Source organism: Microcaecilia unicolor, chromosome 7 (assembly GCF_901765095.1).
Source record: "Microcaecilia unicolor chromosome 7, aMicUni1.1, whole genome shotgun sequence".
Lineage (NCBI taxonomy): Eukaryota > Metazoa > Chordata > Amphibia > Gymnophiona > Siphonopidae > Microcaecilia > Microcaecilia unicolor.
In genome coordinates, this window is record NC_044037.1 from 236,678,909 (window position 1) to 236,696,263 (window position 17,355).

The window sequence follows — 17,355 nt, forward strand, 5'->3', positions numbered from 1 at the left end:
TAATGTTGAGGGGTACCATATCAGGCTGGGGGGAAGTGATCATGATGAGGGCTGAACTATGACATTAAAAAAAAAAAATGTTCGAGCTTTGAGTCCATGTTATATGCATTAGCAGATAAAGCTTATCTGCCAGTGCAGTGCAGGTCCTGCATTATTTGCTGATGCACCTTAAATTTTGCACTTACCACACTATAGTAAACAGACTCCATATTGAACAGTTCCTATTCTTTGTTGATTCCAAACTAATCAAGACAGACGTACAAAAAAAAAAAAACCAAGAGGATAGTGTGGTTCAGTGAAGGATTTTAATCATTGCCAAATGATGTTGGGGCTAACAGGTATTTAAAAACAACTATGTTTACCCTTGTTGTGGTTTCCCATCAATAAGCAGAATTGTATCAGGTACACAAGCAGAAAATGTCACATGTCACCAGAATGGTACAGCTCTCCCAGATTTCAGAAGTTAGTGTAGCGTTCTGAACATACATGGTCCTTCCTGTGCACAGCAGTCTTTTAACTCCTCAGTCTTGATTTAGTTTTTCCACTCTGCCTGTGATTGATATAGTGGGAAGCCAGAAGCCTATCATTTCTCATAAACAAAGCTCTCCCTATTTTTTTTTTTTTAGAGATTTTTTTCCTCTGTGCCTTCCAATGTTTTGTCATTTTTTTTTTCTTTCTTTAATATGTCCTTCCATGTAAGCGAGGAAATAGTTGTTCCTACTTTTTGTCCAAAGACTCGCCAAAATCCACACGAGAGAGCCCTCCATTCTGTGGATTGTAAATGTGGTCTTGCTTATTACCTTAAAAGTGAACTCATCAGAAAGTCTACACAGGTCCTTTGTCTCTTTTGACCCGAACACAATTGTCCAGAATTCCAGTCAACAAATGAACTCCAGTAAATTGGCTAGCATTCTGTATTCAGGTTTATACATGAACAGGTGCTCCTCTAACTAAAATGAAATCACATCAGATCAGAAACACTATAGCTACTCTACCTCTCCTAGAGTCCACTTCACTGTATACCACATATTTGCAAAGCAGCAATCCAATCCTTGCTTTATAACCTTCACCTTGCATTACTGTTTGAACCTGCGCTATACTAAGCAGTCTAATTTTCCAACTCACACCTTTCTATGTGCCAGCTGCTCCTGAAAATAGGCAAAACACAGAGATGCTGATCAGAGCTTGGGAGTCACCCAGTTGTGTGCCTAACTTCATTCTGCATGTTGATGGGGGGAAAAAAAGCAGTGTTGCTCACCTGTAACAGATGTTTTCTGTAGACAGCAGGATCACATAATTCCTCCCACCTACTCAAGAGTTGCATTACTGCATGAGCTTTGGAGCTAATGGTGAAGCTGAGGAGAGTGCTGCCCGAGGGCATGGCTACCAATGTTTGAATCTTTACACCAAAGTTTTGAGGTCTTGGAGAGCTATTTCATCCATGGCTGCTTGTCCTGGTCAAGACAGGAGCAAGGAAAGGAAGATTCTCACTTGCAACAAATAGCAAAACAAGAAAGTGAGGTCCAAAACAAGGAGTCCAAAGGTTGTTATGAAAACTTCTATTTATACTAAATCGAAGATAAAACATCTTTCAGAACTTGCAGCTGGAGAAACATGACTCATCCTGGCCATGTTTTGGCATAGTGCATTAGACTCCTGATGCAGGCACCTAAAATGTTGTGGGTCTCAACTTATAAATTGGTGAAAAATCAAATGTAATAATTTACAGATGAGCCAGCTGTACATTTCACAGAGGCAACTTTGGCATAGGCAATCACAGCAGGATTGATCACAATTCCTCCCACCTACCCAAGAGGCACATTACTACATGAGCTATGGAAGAAATGGAGGAGCTGAAGAGAATGCTGCGCATAGGAATGGCTGCAGATATTCAGATCCTTATACCAAGTTCTGAGCTCTGGGAGAGCTGTTCTATCCTAGGCTATTTGTCCTGGTGATATGCAATGATCTCACTATTTGTATACCTGATTAACCCTGCTGTCTAAGGGAAAAAAGATCTAGTGAGCAACAATGCTTTACTGTAGTAAGAGAACTTATTCCGAGTAAACTTATAAATAAGGTGCATACTAAAGGCTTTCCTCAGTTATTGTGACTGATGTCTAAGAATTTGAGTTGCAGAATGGATTTTCTTTACTTATCCAACAACAGAAAGTCATTAAACCTGGTAAATAATGTAAGGAGGAGCAGTATTTGAGAAAACCTGGAAGGTATTTGTTTACCTAATAGGTCCATGATCACAGGTTTTTTGAGAAGCAGGAACATGGGGCAGGTTGAGGAAACAAAACGGAAGTACAGCTTTTCTGCTCCCCAAACTAGCTATACCAACTATACAGACTTAATGGAGCCAGAATTCAGAACAATAATACTGGGATAAGGACCCAGAGTCCTTTATATGGTATTTAGAGCAGGGGCTATGAGTGCCCCGGACAGGTCTGGTTTTCATATTATCCAAATGAAGTCTTTTGAAGTATTCCATTAGGGATGAGCATTCATTTAAAATAGCATAGGAAATGTCAACATTTCTCATGTAGTTTTTAAAAACAAAATGATAGAAGACCCCAAATTGCTCTATTTTCATTAGCAGTATGTGCTATTCTTCAAAACATAAATCATCTTTACAACAAAACAAGAAAAATGAAAATGACAACTTATGAAACTTAGCATGTACAGAAAATAGTGTGCTGTGTATGGAAGCTCTAACTTGCATCCTAGGCAAGTCTTAGAAGAACTTTCTGTAGATGTATGTGAATATAAATGAATATCTGATGTAAATTAAGGGTTTTTTTTTACTAAGATACCGACTGTATTCTTATCCAAATGTTTGCGTATCTTAGCATTTAGTGCACGCTAATCGTTATCACATGCTAAATCTGCTAGCACACCTTAGTGAAAGGACCCCTAAGCTTGAGTGGATGTGTGCTAAAAGATATGCCTCCCCCCCATACCCTATTAACATGCTTGTTGATGCCTAAGTTTTAACACCTGCCTTGTCCCCAATGATGATTCTCTGTTAATAGCATGCATACTCTAATTTAAGCAGAACTTATATCCTGCATCATCTACTATTTTAAGAAGGCTGCAACCAATATATGAACTATAATAAATATATTAAAACAAACAACATGCAACATAAAAAGTAATAATAGAAACAAACAGAAAAATAAATTACTTTAAGAAAAATAAGCTTTTGTCTCCAAATTGTGAGCAATTAAAATAAAATACACACAAAAACAAAAGCAAAGATAGGGAGGCAAACTGTGCACAGAGATTGCATTTTAAAATCTCCAAGCATACTTACCTGCATTGCATGTGAATTTTTTTTTTAGAAATGGATTTGCAGTCCTGTAGCTTTCTTACCTTCCTTGTATGTAGTGTGCATGTTACATTTTTTTTAAATGCACATACTATTTTATTTTATTTTTTTAGCATTTTTTAGTGTGTAGGACCTGTAAGACTAATTAGCAGAACTTGGTTACCCTGGAAACTAGACCTACAATCCTTGAGGACAAGAGTTGAAAACTGTATGTATTAGTTCTTGACATTTTATCTGATTGAATTTGTTGCTGTTTGTAGAAGATATTAAAAACATTTAATGTTGCAAATTAATAAAATAATGTATTTCCTAAATCAGTTTGTTTATGCTGTAAATATTCTTATGTTTCAGTATTGGAATCAGAAGAAGCAGTGCATCCGAAAGTTGACAGTGAAGGGGCATATGCTGAAGTACACTCTCCAACAGGTAGCTCATCATACCATCACAGAGCAGTGTTTTTCTTTCTATTTTCAGTTTCTTCTCTATTCTCCTGTCTTCTTTTCCTCTCCTACATTTGTCTCTTGAGATTTGATCCAACTTTAAAGTCCTCAAGTTACCACTCAAAGGGGCATCTGTACTAAGCATTTTCTCCATAGAAATAAAATGAAAAACAAACAAGAAAACTAAGTACATCAAGCCCAAAATATGAAGCTTTAGTATGTTTCTTACTGTAATGTTAACTTGTAATCTGGTAACTAATTAGCAATATGTAACACAGGCTCTGGGTTTGTATTAGTATTGCTTATTATTTGTTAGGGATTTGAAATGTTTTTCAATAATAAATATAGAGTATGTGAGATAGCTTTTATGTGTAATTTCCAAATAGTCTAGAGATTATAACGCAAAAGGGAAGTATTAAACAGCATTCGTTCCTGTTAATGCTAACTGGATATTCAGTGGCTCATCCAGAAAAGTCAGTGCTTCTGAATATAGCCAGTTTAAAAAAAACCTTCAACTAAACAGTTAATTTGCTGAACCACAGTTTTTAGCGCTTACTCTTTTGTTAACTTGCTAAGGGCTTCTTTTACTAAGCTGCGATAAATGCTAATGTATTCTTACCGCAGCTTAAACTGGCTTATCACTGGACAGGCTCGGGTGTCCTGCAGTAAGTTCCAAATTGGCGTGCATTAGCTGTGCCCTAAAAGAATATTTTAACATTTTTGTTGGAGGGGGCATGTCTTTATGGTGGAGAGTTAGTGTGCCTTGCTCAAAGCCCACCTCTTCAATGTTGCCTTCGGCACCTTAACCTTTATACCTATTAATGAAATCTAGACTGCCCCTATTTGACTGACTGTACATTTGCCCTTTAGATTGTAAGCTCCTTGAGCAGGGACTGTCCTCCTATGTTAAACTGTACAGTGCTGCGTAACCCTAGTAGTGCTTTAGAAATGTTAAGTAGTAGTAGTGTTCCTGCACTGATCAGTTAGCGCTTCTGCATTATTGCACACTAACTGGTTAGTGTAGGATTACTGCATGAGCCCTTACTGCCTACAAAATAGGTGTTGGTAAGTGTTCCTGCAGTAATTCTTTTTAATGGCCTTGCACTAATGGCAACATTAGTATATGCTTAAGGTAGAAAAAAAAACACTGGAGGCACCACTGAAACGGAGGTTTTTTTCTGGACCGATGATTGATTCTGTGCACTGTGTTATGGACAATATTGCAACTCAGGGTGATTATCAAATTGTCGTCGTATGCAACAAACCACAGTCTACTGAGGTCCTTTTTCCTCCTTTGCGCATTTTTTACCTTTAGTAAACAAATCTGGGATTCTGTGATTAGTATGATAATTATACTTGGATTGCAAAATATATTTAAAAAAACATTATAGAGAATTTTATCACGCTAATCTTTGGAGTTGTTTTGTTTAAATATTAGTGTATGGCCGTTAATAGAAAAAATAGAAACGTCCATTTTCTGGCTGCAGTGAAAATAGCCTTAATGTGTGGGGAAAAACCTTCATAAGGGCGTGTTAAGGCCACGTTTTACTGCAGCTTGTAAAAGGATGCCTAAGTTAACTGGCTAACATTTATTATTATTATTATTGTTGACCTTATTCACATATAGTTTTGTATCACTAAGCTATGCCCAGTAGCTTAGCTGGAATTTCTTTTCTTAATAAAGAACCTCTGTCAAATAATCTAAACAAATGTTGAATGCAGTAAATCCTGTTGAATATGCACAGACCCTTCTGTATTAATAATCTTTTATTTCATTTGCTGAAATTTTAAAACCAAGCTGAGGTTGTCTGTTTTCCTCCCTCCAATACCTATCTCTCTGTATAAGATATGAAGACAAAGCTTCACATTTTTTTTCTCATTACATAAAAGCACTGAACTTGGGAGATTATATAGTAACTGAATTTGTCCATTATCTCAGTATTTACACTCAGCATACTTGTTTCTCTGTGGATACAGATCTACTTGGCTATGAATATAGCTTGAAAGAGATTGATGAAAAGGAAGAGACCAATGCACATCATAATGAAGAGAGTACAGGTACTGTTCTTGAGGCTGAAGAGGTTTCTACCTCAGCTGTATCTACTGAATCTACTGTATCTGCACCTGAAAATGCTACTGAAAATAATTTGAAAAGCTCTGAGGAAGAAAAACAGGATCACATGAACTTGGATAACAACAAGTAAGTAATCAGAAATAAAACAGTAGTGTGTCTACAGCGAATGTGGAAGGCACCTAATAGATGTATACATTTAAAACTACATATAAGAGAATCTTAAAAAGATTCGTTTTCTTCTTGGCTGAATTTTTTTCATCAAACTATTTTTTTAAGTCAACTATTGGGTTTCCTCCACTGCACAGTCTGTCTTCCTCATCATGCCCACCCACTGACTTTGCTCACTGCTTTTCAGTGCAATAGTCCTTGGATCACATTAGAACAAATACGTCTTGTGTATTTGTAAGTCTCCTGAGACTTTATCCTTTTATCCTGTTCCAGAGCAATGAAACATAAATATGTGTCTGGAAACTAAGTGCTTCTATTTTTATTGTTGAAAGGTTTAGTCTCTTTATGTAGGAAGAGCTCCAGTTCATCTGTCCATTGGAGGCAGCTGAGGATGAGTATACTACAGAGATGACCTGATTTGATCCTACTAGAATCTCCTCCTAGTCCGCAAGGAGTTTTCTATGTCATCTGGGCATAGTGTTTGTTTTTGAGAAGAAAAAAAAATTGGGGTTAAAATGGGTGTGTATTTTAAAGGAATATTTTTCCTCTCTACTTCTGGTTTTTTCTAAAGTTTGCTTTCAGCAGTACCAGTAGGTCAGACACATCTATCCCAGTGGTTCTCAAACCTGTCCTGGGGAACCACCAGCCAGTCAGCTTCTCAGGATATCCCTGAGAATATGCATGAGACAGATTTACATGCCTGTCACCCATGTAATATGCAAATCTCAGTTATACATATTGATTAGAGATACCCTGAAACCTGACTGACTGGTGGTCCCCAGGACAGGTTTGAGAACCACAGTTCTATCTAACCATGAATGATAGCTGATTGACAAATCCATGCACTAATACAGTGTTTCCCAAGTCGATTCTGGAGAACCCACTTGCCAGTCAGGATATCCACAATGGATATGCATGAAAGAGATTTGTATATAATGGAGGCAGTGTATGCAGATCAACTGCATGTATATTCATTGTGGATATCCTGAAAACCTGACTGGCAATGGGGTACTCCAGGGCTGACTTGGGAAACACTGCACTAATAAAAAGAGAGCTTTATGACTGTATGAGCAAACAAAACTTAAGCTTATATGCAAAATATGTTTTTAGGGGGGATCTTTTTTTTTTTTTTATTGCAGTTTGTTAGCCATGCTAAATAATCTAAACAAATGAATGTATATTCCCCTTTAACATTGAACATATTTAATATTTTTCAGCTATTTTTTAAAATGAATAGTCTGGTGTAAACTGCAATAAATAATGCCACATTTCATGGATTATAGTGTGTCCCCTTTATCCAGTGTGTACATAATAAAAGGAATAAAGGTTTAGTTTTAAAGACCTGAACTATTGTAAAAGAGAAACATTAATTTCCAGACTTGTTTGTTTCTTAAGTTAGAAGATGATACTGGATGGTAGAGTTTTACAGGGTTTTCTTCCCTTATGTTTTGTTAATGAAGTTTAAAAACAATTGGTAATTGGAAGTAACCAAGGAGTAGAACGTGTTTGATTCGGATGGTTTATAGCAATGGGTTAAAACTGTGATCATTGATCGCAGTTGTAAAACACACCCATGACAGAAGCTAGTAACATCAATTTTAATCAGGATTGTGGTCATATGAAGTTGATTTTGTTGACTGATGTATTATTGACAATATTCTTATGATGTATTGCTTATGTTTTTATGAATAAGTACTGTTTTCTATTGTGAACCTCTTTTAAAACTTTATAAAAGCATTGAGACATATCAAGATGACAAATCAAACTTTGGTTTTTCCTTCAGCAGTTCACTTCATTTTAAATCTAGTTCTTGGTGGTGATCTAATAAAAATAAAAACTTTTGCCAGTGAACACCAATATTATGAATAGGATTTACCATCATTATTCAACATTTCAGTGTTTTGGCTCATTTATAATGGTTTAATTGTCAGTGCATTATTGAGTATTATTTTAATGCCATATTTTTTAGGGAGCTGTATTCTGAAGCAGACAGAAGTGAAAATGTTACACTGGAAGAAAACAAACAGTTAAAAATACTGGACCCAAATGTGGATGGTAAGTTGTTTTTTTTGTTTTTTTTTTTAGTCTTGATTTTAGGACATAGTTAAATAGCTATCCTCATGCACCTAAATTGCTCAAACTTGTTTCTTGTTCCCCCCCCCCCCCCCAAAACCAATTAAAATCAATAAAAATATCTTGGGACATTTTGTGTTAACAAATAGAGCTTATGCGAGTATGTGTATTTACTGTGACCCGATGAAATAACTGACCATATAAAGGGCAATTCTGTAACAAAGCCCTACATTTATGTAAGTGAACAGAATGCTGGCACTTTTGTGGGTAAGTGTACACAAATTCATAAGTGGCAGCAAAACAACTAAGCACTGTTCTGTGTGGATGTGTATAAGTGACATAGGACCAGATTCTATATATGGTGCCTGAAAATCATCGCTGGTAATATTTGTGCCTAGATTTAGGCACTCTTTATAGAATACACCTGGCCGGTTTATAGAATACACCTAGCGGCCATGCCTGCGCCTATCTCTAGGTGCATCCATTTACACCAAGAAATACCAGTGCCTAAGTTAGGCACAGAGCAGGTGTATGCTATAAAACCCATGGCCACGCCCCTTTTGGTAGCATGCATTAGAATTTATGTGCACTGCTTTATGGAGTACGCAAAGCAAGTTGTGTGTGTAAATTCTAATTAATGCCAATTGGTATCAGTAATTAAGTGGCAATTTATTGGCGCTGTTTAGCTTGTTAAGTAATTAAATTACATGCACCAATCCAGAATATGACCGGATTTGCATGCACAATTTTGGTCACATTATTTAGAATCCGGGGTATAGTGCCTAAATGTAAGGAGGCGGAGCAAGGGCAGGGCTGTTACTTACATGTGCAACTTGCAGAATTCTGTAATTTGTATGTGCCCTTGCAGCATTTTGGCACCTACAGTTTTATCAAATCTATGGCTGGTTTAAGTATCCCTTCCTAAATGTAATGTGCACTGCAACAAGATTAAACTAGTATTCTATCATGGAATCTGGGCACCCAGATGCCGTTATAGAATAAGCTTTCACCATACAACATTGGGTTGCCTAGAAGGAGGAACCCACTTATAGAATTGCCTCCTTGTTTTGAAGCTCATAAAATATTCTAGAAAATATTACTATAAATGAATCCTAGAGTTGTATGGGTAATTAGCTGAACACTTGTCAGACTGAGGGATTGATGAGCAAATTGGTAGCCAAACCTGCTAATTGTCATTTATTACACAGGACTCTCGTTGGTGTAAGTTAAAAATGAGATAACCATTCAAATGGCCAGCTTTAACAATGAGCTATGCACCATAGCCCCCTTGGGGACCTTATCCCCTGGATTCTGTATAGCGCACCTAGCATTACATGCTGAAATCCAAGCGTATTCTGTAACAACGAGCATAACTTAATTGGCTTAAGAAGCAAATCAGTGTTGTTAACAGCACTTAATAATAAGCACTAATTGGCAATAATTAGAATTTATACACTAGGGGGCCCTTTTACTAAGGCGCACCTAAATGTGGCCTGCGCTGGTGTAGGCGCGTATTTTGGACGCATGCAGGTCATTTTTTTTCAGCACGCCTAGAAAAAGGAACTTTTTTTTGTAGTCAAAAATGAACATGCGGCAAAATTAAAACCAGTGCATGTCCATTTTTGGCCTAGACCTTACCGCCACCCATTGACTTAGCGGTAAGGTCTCGTGGTAATGGGGCAGTAAGCGGCCAGTGCACATAAACTGCTGATTACTGCCGGGTAAGCGCCACGTGGTAGAAAATAGAAGATATTTTTTCTACTATGTGTTTTGAATGTGTGTCAAAAATGGAATTACTGCCCGGGGCACGCTTTGGACGTGTGTAGGTGCCTACGCGCCTTAGTAAAAGGGCCCCATAACTTGCTAAGCATATTCTGTAACGCACTGCACCTAAATTCTAATGCATGCAGACAAAAAGGAGTGTGTGGTTAAGGGCGGAGCATTCCATTTCTCATTCTATGGGCATTCCAAAATTTATATGTATAATTATAGAATATGGCCCAATGTGCCTAAACCTACACGCCGGTATTTATGCCACTTTTATACCATGCCTAAATATAGTCACCCCTTATAGACTATGCTTAGTCAGAAATGTTTTCCGTGTGGATTTGGTAGGTGCTTTATATAGAATGTTGTATTGGCTGTTATGGAAGCAACATTCACAGCCTTCACATTTCTCATCATCTGTTGAGCTGATGGACCGAAGTTGACTCGAGATCAGTGCAGATCCCCTTCATGGTAGCATGCAGAACTCCTTGTAGGCAATTGGGCCAACCTATGCTACTTATTTCAAAATCTAGACGACATGATCACTAGAGACTATTATAAAAAGGGTAAAAGAATTCAAGAGCATTTTTAACCATTTCTCCAGTTCATTGGTGTTTAATTAGATCTTTGAAGTTTGAAGGCATGGTACTGTAGAATTTTACAATGAGAAAGAGGAGGAATACCATTTTTTCATAAATGTTTGTTAACATTATATTTGTTTAAAGCCTACAGTAAAGATGTCACCATAGGAATCTCTAATGGAAAAGAAGAAAGCATAAATAGAACCACAGAGGTGATTACAACTGATGCTGCAGTAAATGTTAGACTTCAAGATGACAGACCATCACACAACCAAGAACCTGAAAAGGACAGTTCCCTACTTCAGGGAGATAGCTCCAAATTAGTTCTAGGACAAACACAATATATGCCAAATGAAGTAAGCACAAAGACAGTGAAAACTCAAGATGCTGCAATTCAGACTGCTTCGTGTTATAATGGTATTGACAGTAACATGTTAAATGAAATGGCTAGTCCTCAGTATGGTACACAGAACACAGCTATCTTGAACTCATTTCAAGAGACAACTGTAGAAAAATCTGTCCAAGTTTGTCGTAGTCCAAAGCAAGAAAATGTTCATAATATTTCTCCTCCCGTAAGAGAGAGTACTAACATGAATGCTGTTGATACTGATTTTACTTCACAAAGGATATGTGCACAAAATTCACTTCTTTCACTTTCAAGAATGTACCCAGTGTATAAGCAAAACTCTGAACCTAGACCAAAGCCATCTAATGAGATTACAAGAGAGTACACACCAAAGATTGGAATGACTACTTACAAAATAGTTCCACAGGGCTCTTTGGAAGCACTTAAGTGTTTTGCAAATGACTCTATAATGAACAAAAAGAATGTGGCATTTGAGCCCCAGTCACAGAATTCAGAAAATTCTCTGAAGTGTAACACAAAAGAATTTGGGGTTCAAACTGGAAATCTTTTTGTTTCTGAAAGACCGTTACAACCTGGCAAACAGTATAAATCTGCAAAGGTAGTGAATGATCAGCTGAATGGTACTAGCAACTATAGTGACAGTCCTGCAACAACCTCTTCTTTTAAATGTGCTACTGCAGCTGGTCAAACAGAAGCGATTAATGACTTCAGGAAGGAACTGACAGCAGTGCTAGAAAAGTCAAATAATACAAATACTACTTTTGACACAAAAGAAAAACAAAATGCTGCATATCCTAAAGTGAGACAAAATTCATTTTATTTGCAGATGCAGAAAAGAGTATCAGGGCTGTATGTAGAATCCGCAGTGGCCAAGAGTGCCAACACTGCTACCAGTCCAACTCAAAATGACCTAAAGTTTAAAGAGATGGAAAATAATATGTTATCACCTCAGGAAAAGAATGAGTTATCACTTCTTAAAACAATACAATTTGTTAATAACTTAAGTCAAGCACCTACAGAATCAATTGAAAAAAATTCTGATTGTGTCCGCGGTGAAAAGAAATATGAGGAGGTTTCTGTTATATCTCCCATCAAAGTAGACAGCCCTTCACGTTTTCATGCAAGTCAGTCAGTACCATTAAACATGGAAAAGCTGAGAACTTTTGTGACCCCAAGACCATATTCAAATACCACACCCTCACCCTTTGCACGTGCTGTATCATCGGCTGTCAAAAGATCCCAGTCTTTCAGTCAGTCCTGTACTACAGTCATCCAACCTTTGGAAGAGGAAACTTGTAATGCATTTTCTCCTGTGACTTCTCCTGTGACTGAAACAAAGAATCCTTTATCGCCCAAGTTGTTTGGAAAACCAAAAGAGAGTGCTCCTGAGCAGGTAAAAAAAAAAAAAATAGTGTGTGTGTATCAAAAACTGCAAGGCATATTGATGTGTTAAAATAGAAAAGAATCTGTTAAGGGGGAAGGCTCACAAGCTATTTCAAAGGGAACTCCCCAGTTTCTTCCCTTTTGAAATTGTAAGCCAACTAGGGAACTCGGGTACTTTTGTAACCCATATGGAGTCTGTTGAAAACTATGCATGTGAAAGTACATATGGATTTTAAAATTAAATCCCTGTAAATGCTTTTCTCTCCTAGCCCACTTACACTTGCCTGCATCAAGGTGGTCCGTTTTTTTAAATGCCATTATTAAGCAGGTAAACCATTTTCAAACTGGACCTCCCCATAGGTAAATTAAATTTTTCCTTTTGTTATAATATTAATCAGAATGCAAAGTTGTATTTTTTTTAACGTTAGGAGGGGATTACTATTTAAGTTCCTTAGCTTTGAGCGAAACTAACTTGCATATTAGTGTTTTGCTTCCAGAGTCCAATTGAACATGGTGTCTGATAAAACTGTTGCTTAAAGCACCTTTTTACCGCAGCTTGGTAAAAGGACCCCTGAATGCTTAGAATAATATATTTTACATGATTCTTAATCTGGATTTAGGAGTGGTTACAGTACTGAGACAGTTTTGGGTACTTTATCTGATATTAGATGGGAAAGCATTTTTGGCAAACGGGTTCTCTTGATGCAATTTGGTATGTCAAGTGCTTTTGACCTATTGGATCATGGAATATTGCTGAGTTTGTTGGGCCACTATGAAATTGGAGGTGTGATTTACGATTGGGTCAAGGTTTTTTTGACAAATTGGTCATATTAAGTAAAAATGGCCAAAGTTATGCCCTCTTCTTGAGAATCTAAATGTGGAGTACCTCGGGAATCTCCGTTCTCACCTATTTTGTTTAGCATACTAATGGCACCATTAGGAACAAAACTCTCCAATGTGGTCTTTCATCCATTTATATATGCTGATGACATTCCATTTACTCATGATATTCAGGAAATATTGCCTGATATAAAAACAGGACTAGATATCTTGGAATCCTGGGCAATGACATTTAAATTGAAATTAAATAGGGAAAAGACAAAATTTGTGATATTAAGTAACCCATGTAATTCACTGTCTATTGAACTGATGATCAGTAGCATTAAAGATACATTAGAATCTCAACTCAAAATTTTAGGTGTAATATTGGACAGTTTCCTAATGTTTGAACTTCAAGTACAGGTGGTCACTGCTAAGGTTAATATAGAAGCTCAGGCAAATCAGAACTTGGTTTCGAACCCGATTCATTTCAGCTTATTGTGCAAACAATAATACTGGACCATCTTGACTATTGTAGCATCATTTATGTGGGATGCAGACAATCTGTCTCAAAAAGACTTCAAATATTTCAGAACACAGTCACATGTTTGATATGTAGAGCCTGAAAGTTTGAGTTACATCATTGTTAAAACTTCATTGGCTCCCAGTTCAGTCTCGCACTACTTTTAAATTATGCTTTTTAGTTTTTCATTTTCTTCACGATCAAGCTCCAAATTATGGGCTCCTTTTACAAAGAGGTGATAATGATTACTGTGCGCTGAATGCAAAGAAGCCTATGGGAATTGAATGGGCTTCTTCGCATTCAGCATGCCATTAATCAGTAGCACCGCTTTGTAAAAGGAGCCCTATATTTCAAGTTTAACACTAAGGAATTATGGCAATAATAATTTTTTTTTCTAAATTTTCATTACCAAAATCCTAGTAAAATAGTATACAAGACTGTGTTTCCATTACTGCTCCAATATCAATCAATGAGATGGTGGAAGTCTGTACCTATGACCTTAAGATAATTATATAAAATATTCCAGAAAATGTTAAAAACCTTACTGTTTCAACAGTTTGTTAAATACTAAGTGACATATTGGAGAACTTTGGTAGGATCCTGGGAATACCCAGTCTATTTTGTTTGTAAACTTGTAAACTGCACTGAGCTCCTGAAGCTCATGCAGGTTATAAGTGTACAATGTTGTGTTCAATTCTGGTCGCTGCATCTCAAAAAAGATATAGTGGAATTAGAAAAGGTGCCGAGAAGGGCGACAAAAATGATAAAGGGGATGGAATGACTTCCCTACAAGGAAAGGCTAAAGCGGCTAGGGCTGTTCAGCTTGGAGAAAAGGCGGCTGAAGGGAGATATGATAGAGGTCTATAAAATAAGTAGAGTTGAATGGGTAGATGTGAAGCGTCTGTTTACGCTTTCCAAAAATACTAGGACTAGGGGGCATGCGATGAAGCTACAATGTAGTAAATTTAAAACGAATCAGAGAAATTTTTCTTCACTCGACTTGTAATTAAACTCTGGAATTCGTTGCCAGAGAATGTGGTAAAGGCGGTTAGCTTAGCGGAGTTTTAAAAAGGTTTGGACAGCTTCCTAAAGGAAAAGTGCGTAGACCATTATTAAATGGACTTGGGGAAAATCCACTATTTCTGGGATAAGCAGTATAAAATGTTTTGTACTTTTTTCGGGATCTTGCCAGGTATTTGTGACCTGGGTTGGCCACTGTTGGAAACAGGATGCTGGGCTTGATGGACCTTTGGTCTTTCCCAGTATGGCAATACTTATTTATGTACTTATGTACTTAAAAAAAAAAAAAAAAAGTAAAGAAAAACAAAACACTTCATGTATACTTCATATTATAACCACAAAATGTGTCAGATGGACAACCAGAAAATAGAAAGAGATCATGCCCCCCAGTTGCACCAACAGTGTGATTTAATAATGGGGCGCCCTAGGTTAACAGAGCAGGAAGACATTTAATTTAGCCTTATTTTATGAAGAGACAGTGATGCCTTTGTCTCTTTACAGCACAAATCCTCCAGAAATCACACTTAGATTAAAGGTGTGGATGCTATACTCAAGAGCAGGGTTAATTGTTTGTGTACAATACGTGCTATTGCGCATATTTTACTAAGTATGGATCTGATATTCAAAGCGATTTAAGTGGGCAGGAAAGGCTCACTGATATTCATTAACACTTAACAGGGCAGTGCTGCTGAATATTTACACTACCAGCCATCTGAAATGCAGACGGAAGAGGTGCGTTTCAGAGGTGGAGTTGGGATGGAACTGGCAGATGCATGGGTGCCAGCAATATTCAGTACCTGTGCCCACATATCAGGCACATAGGGACCACATTAAAAGCAGTCCTAACTATGCCTATTTAGTTACGCAGGCTTTGGTGCTGATTGCATGACTTCTGTGTATCGGACTATAGCGCACCACTGATAAGTGCAAGATTCGCTTATATGCATGGTTTAAGACCGCTCCTCTGCAGGAAAGACTCCGCATAAGCGCACACATGGAATATGGAAACTGATTGGCACGTGACAAAGGGGCGATAAATTTGAAATCTCATTGGTTAACTGCCACAGGCAGAATAAGTGGAAGAAAGTTATGTACACTGGAGACGTCGTCATCGCGCAACTATAAGACTTTAACACTGGCTGAACAAATAGAAGTTCTTAAAAAAATTAGAAAACAAAGTCAAGCATCTATTGCTAAAGAATATAGTGTCAATCCCAGTCAAATTTCACGTATCTTGAAGCAGAAAGATCAGCTTCTGGAAGACTGGCAAAACAATAGAAATGCACACAGGAAACGTAAATGGGTGGGAAAAGCTGAGGATGTAGAAGATGCTCTTCGGTGGTTTTCTCACATCAGGAGCAGACAGTTTCTTATCAGTGGTCCACTGCTTATGGAGAAAGCTAATCAGCTAGCTGAAAGTCTTGGACTAACTGAATTCAAAGCCACTGTTGGATGGTTGGAAAGATGGAAGGAGAGGAACAACATAAAATTCAAGAAACAGCATGGTGAAAAACAAGACGCTGATGCCTTTAGTGCTGAAAATTGGGTTGTTTCAGTTCTTCTTACCATCTTGAACGAGTTTGCACCTCATGACATTTTCAATGCTGATGAAAATGGTCTCTACTGGCGAGCGATTCCTGATGGAACACTTGCATTCAAACAAGCCGAAACTACAGGAAGTTAAAACGTTGAAGGACCGACTGACGATCCTCCTTTGCTGCAATATGGATGGGAGTGAGAAGTTGGATCCACTCGTCATTGGAACGACCAAACAGCCCCGTTGCTTCAAGAATGTTAAGCGATTTTCTGTGTCATACGAGGCTAACACAAATTCATGGATGACTGGGGAAATTTGGAAGCAGTGGCTAAAGAAGTTAGACACTAGATTGCGGGCACAAAAGCGTCAGATTTTGTTGCTTTCTGATAATTGTGCTGCACACAGTGATGTCAGGCTGTCTAACGTCAAGGTGGTCTTCCTGCCACCAAACACTACCTCTCTGATCCAACCTATGGATCAGGGCATAATAGCCAATTTCAAAAAACATTATCGGGCTCTTGTGCTACGTCATCTGATGAGCGTTATGGATGACCAGACTGGGAAGGATAAGCGTGCTGTTGAACTGGCTCGTAATCTATCACTGTTGGATTCCCTACGTATGCAGAAAGAAGCCTGGAATCATGTTACACAGGCAACGATTGTGAACTGCTACAAGCAGGTAAGCTTTGTTAAGGATGTAGAGAGGGACAAAACAGATGCAGATGTTGCAAACGCGTCAGATGAACAGGCTATTGACATCCCAGCTGGTGTTACTGAAGAGGAGTTTAATCACTACGTAGCTGTTGATTATGATCTATAAACAGCTGACAACAGCACTGATGTTGAGATATGCGCCTACACACAGGCACCGGCTGATGATGAAACAGATGATGAAATGAGCAGCGAGGCACATGCTGATGAAATTCAACAACCTCCTGTCGCTTTTGCAAGAGCGCTGGAGAGTCTCAACACCATGCGGGCCTATCTGGAGGCCACTGGAAGTCAGTGATATGACAGTTTTTACCGTCTGGCAGACGTAGTCTATGGAACTCACAGACACATTAGTGTACAGAGGACTATGACTGATTACTTCAAGTAAGCCTAACGTCAGTTAACGGAGACTGTATACTGTATGTATAATAAACAGTACTGTACATATGTTTATCAGATGTCAAGCTTCTTTGGGTCACAACGCTTAAGTGCATGCTCCGGTTAACTGCATGTATTTCTTTGATCCCAGACCCTTGCACTTAAGCGGATTGCACTGTA

The 17,355-nt window shown here is 37.9% G+C and overlaps 1 protein-coding gene across 4 annotated transcripts in view; it reads left to right on the forward strand.

Moving 5' to 3' along the window:
• Positions 1-17,355, forward strand: part of COBLL1 (cordon-bleu WH2 repeat protein like 1) — a 250,763-nt gene that overhangs the window by 201,551 nt on the left and 31,857 nt on the right. For 3 of the 4 annotated variants that reach the window (XM_030208731.1, XM_030208728.1, XM_030208730.1), the window contains 4 exons: positions 3,686-3,760; positions 5,752-5,974; positions 7,986-8,071; positions 10,582-12,197. In XM_030208731.1, coding sequence (XP_030064591.1) covers positions 3,686-3,760; positions 5,752-5,974; positions 7,986-8,071; positions 10,582-12,197 — 2,000 coding nt within the window. The remainder of the gene's footprint in view (positions 1-3,685; positions 3,761-5,751; positions 5,975-7,985; positions 8,072-10,581; positions 12,198-17,355) is intronic. The other variant, XM_030208729.1, reaches the window with a different exon arrangement.